This window comes from Galeopterus variegatus, unplaced genomic scaffold, assembly GCF_000696425.1.
Source record: "Galeopterus variegatus unplaced genomic scaffold, G_variegatus-3.0.2 Scaffold29672, whole genome shotgun sequence".
Lineage (NCBI taxonomy): Eukaryota > Metazoa > Chordata > Mammalia > Dermoptera > Cynocephalidae > Galeopterus > Galeopterus variegatus.
This window is the reverse complement of record NW_007755783.1, coordinates 1-1,941: the sequence shown is the minus strand read 5'-3', so window position 1 is coordinate 1,941 and position 1,941 is coordinate 1. Positions and strand designations below refer to the sequence as shown.

The window sequence follows — 1,941 nt, the reverse complement described above, 5'->3', positions numbered from 1 at the left end:
GCCAAGGGTTGAGATCCCCTTACCGGTCATCTTTTAAATAAATAAATAAATAAATAAAAAAATAAAGTGTTTATGGATGCCCAGATGTATCGTTTGTTTCCAAATTTATGGTTTGTATTCTTACATATCAAGAAAACTTTCCCACACCCAAGATCATAAAGATATTTTAATATTTTCTTAAAGTTTCATAATCAAATATTTTATTACCTGAATTTTTTTGTGGATTGTATGAGTTGGGAGTCTAATTTTATTTTTATTCCATATGGATAATCAGTTTTCATGGGACCACTTATAAAAAAGTCCATTCTTCCTCCTCTGGTAGGCAGTGTCAATTCTGGTGTGACTTTCCATCTATGTCTGGGTCTAGTTTTGTTTGTTTTAATCTCTATCCTGTCCCATTGGCTTATTTATCTATTTCTGTGCCAAAACCACAATGTCTCAATTACTATACCTTTATAATAATTCTTGTCTTCCCATCTTGTTGTTCAAAATTATCTTGGCTATTCTTGGCACTTTGTTCTTCCATAGATATTTTAGAATCAGCTTCATAATTTCAAGGAAAACCCTGACAGGCTTATAATTGGAATTGCATTGACTCTATGGAACATTTTGAGGAGAATTGCCATCTTAACAATAATGAGCTTTCCTATCCATCAACATGGTTTATCTCCCCATTTCTTTTATGACTTATTATCTCTCAATAAACTTTAAAAAAAATTTTTTTTGCATCCAGCCCTTACACAATAGATTTGTTCTAAGTACCTTACTTTTTGTTGTTTCTGTAAATATTTAAAAGTTTGTTCTTTTTCTGTTTATATATCTAGCCTTCTTGTTGAACTCCTGATCGTAGTACTTTTTCTATTGGGTCTTTTATTTTCTATGTATGCAATATCATCATCTATGAATAATGGCAGTTTAGTTCATTTTTTTTTGGCATCTGGCTGGTGCAGGAATCTGAACCTGTGACCTTGGTGTTATAATACCACAGTCTAACCAACCGTGCTAACTGGCTTTCCAGTTCTTATACCTTTTTCTTTCTTTTGCTCATTTTGCTTCACTGGTTGGATATCTAGCACAATGTGAGTAAAACCAGTCACCTCCATTATCCCCGATGATGGTTTTTTGCCTTGAAGTCTATTTTATCTGATATTTACATAGCTCCACCAACTTTCTTGTGTCTTTTTCCATCCTTTTACTTTCAACCTTTATGTCAGGCTTTTGTGGGTCTTGTAAATAGTATAAAGCTGCCTCTTATAAATTATTTTTAGTATAATCTGACATGTGATTTAACTACAGAGTATAAGAATACATCTTATTTATTGTAATTATCTATTTGGAGTTATTTCTGCCACCTTATTTTGTACATTCAATTTGTCCTCTTTCTTATGTTCTCCCTTTCCTACCTTCTTTTATACTGGTTAAGTTTTTAAACTTCTATTTCCCCCTCTATTATTTTGGAATATGCTGTATTTCTATTTAAATTTTACCAGGCATACTTAAAGTCTAAACATAATAAATATTCCTGCCTTGAACAATACAAAGCCCTTAGAATGCTTTAAATCACCTCTACCTGTCTTGCATATTATTTTTGCCCAACATTTTAGTTATTTTTACTTCCAAAGGTAGATATTATTTTTACATAGTCAAAGTTTAGGTTCACCTATATATTTACCAGTTCCTTTGCAAGCCTTTTGCTTTCTTGTTTTCTCATAGAGCTTCCTTCTTCGTGTTGTTTATTATTATTGTTATTTATTTTTCAATTTTTCTATTGTTGCTTTTTGTTTGTTTATTTTGTCTACAGTTGGTGGGTATGGGATTTGAACCCTTGACACTGGTGTTATAACACTGTGCTCTAACCAACTGAGCTAACCAGCCAGCCATTCATTTTTTTTTTTTTTTTTTTAAAGATGACCGGTAAGGGGATCTTAACCCTTGACTTGG

The 1,941-nt window shown here is 32.1% G+C and overlaps 1 protein-coding gene across 1 annotated transcript in view; it reads right to left on the bottom strand.

Moving 5' to 3' along the window:
• The window catches only part of LOC103583873 (fer-1-like protein 4), a 5,650-nt gene extending 4,547 nt beyond the window's left edge, over positions 1–1,103 (bottom strand). Inside the window, exon 1 of the mRNA XM_008565068.1 lies at positions 999–1,103. Coding sequence (XP_008563290.1) covers positions 999–1,103 — 105 coding nt within the window. The remainder of the gene's footprint in view (positions 1–998) is intronic.
• Between the last annotated feature and the right edge of the window lie 838 nt (positions 1,104–1,941).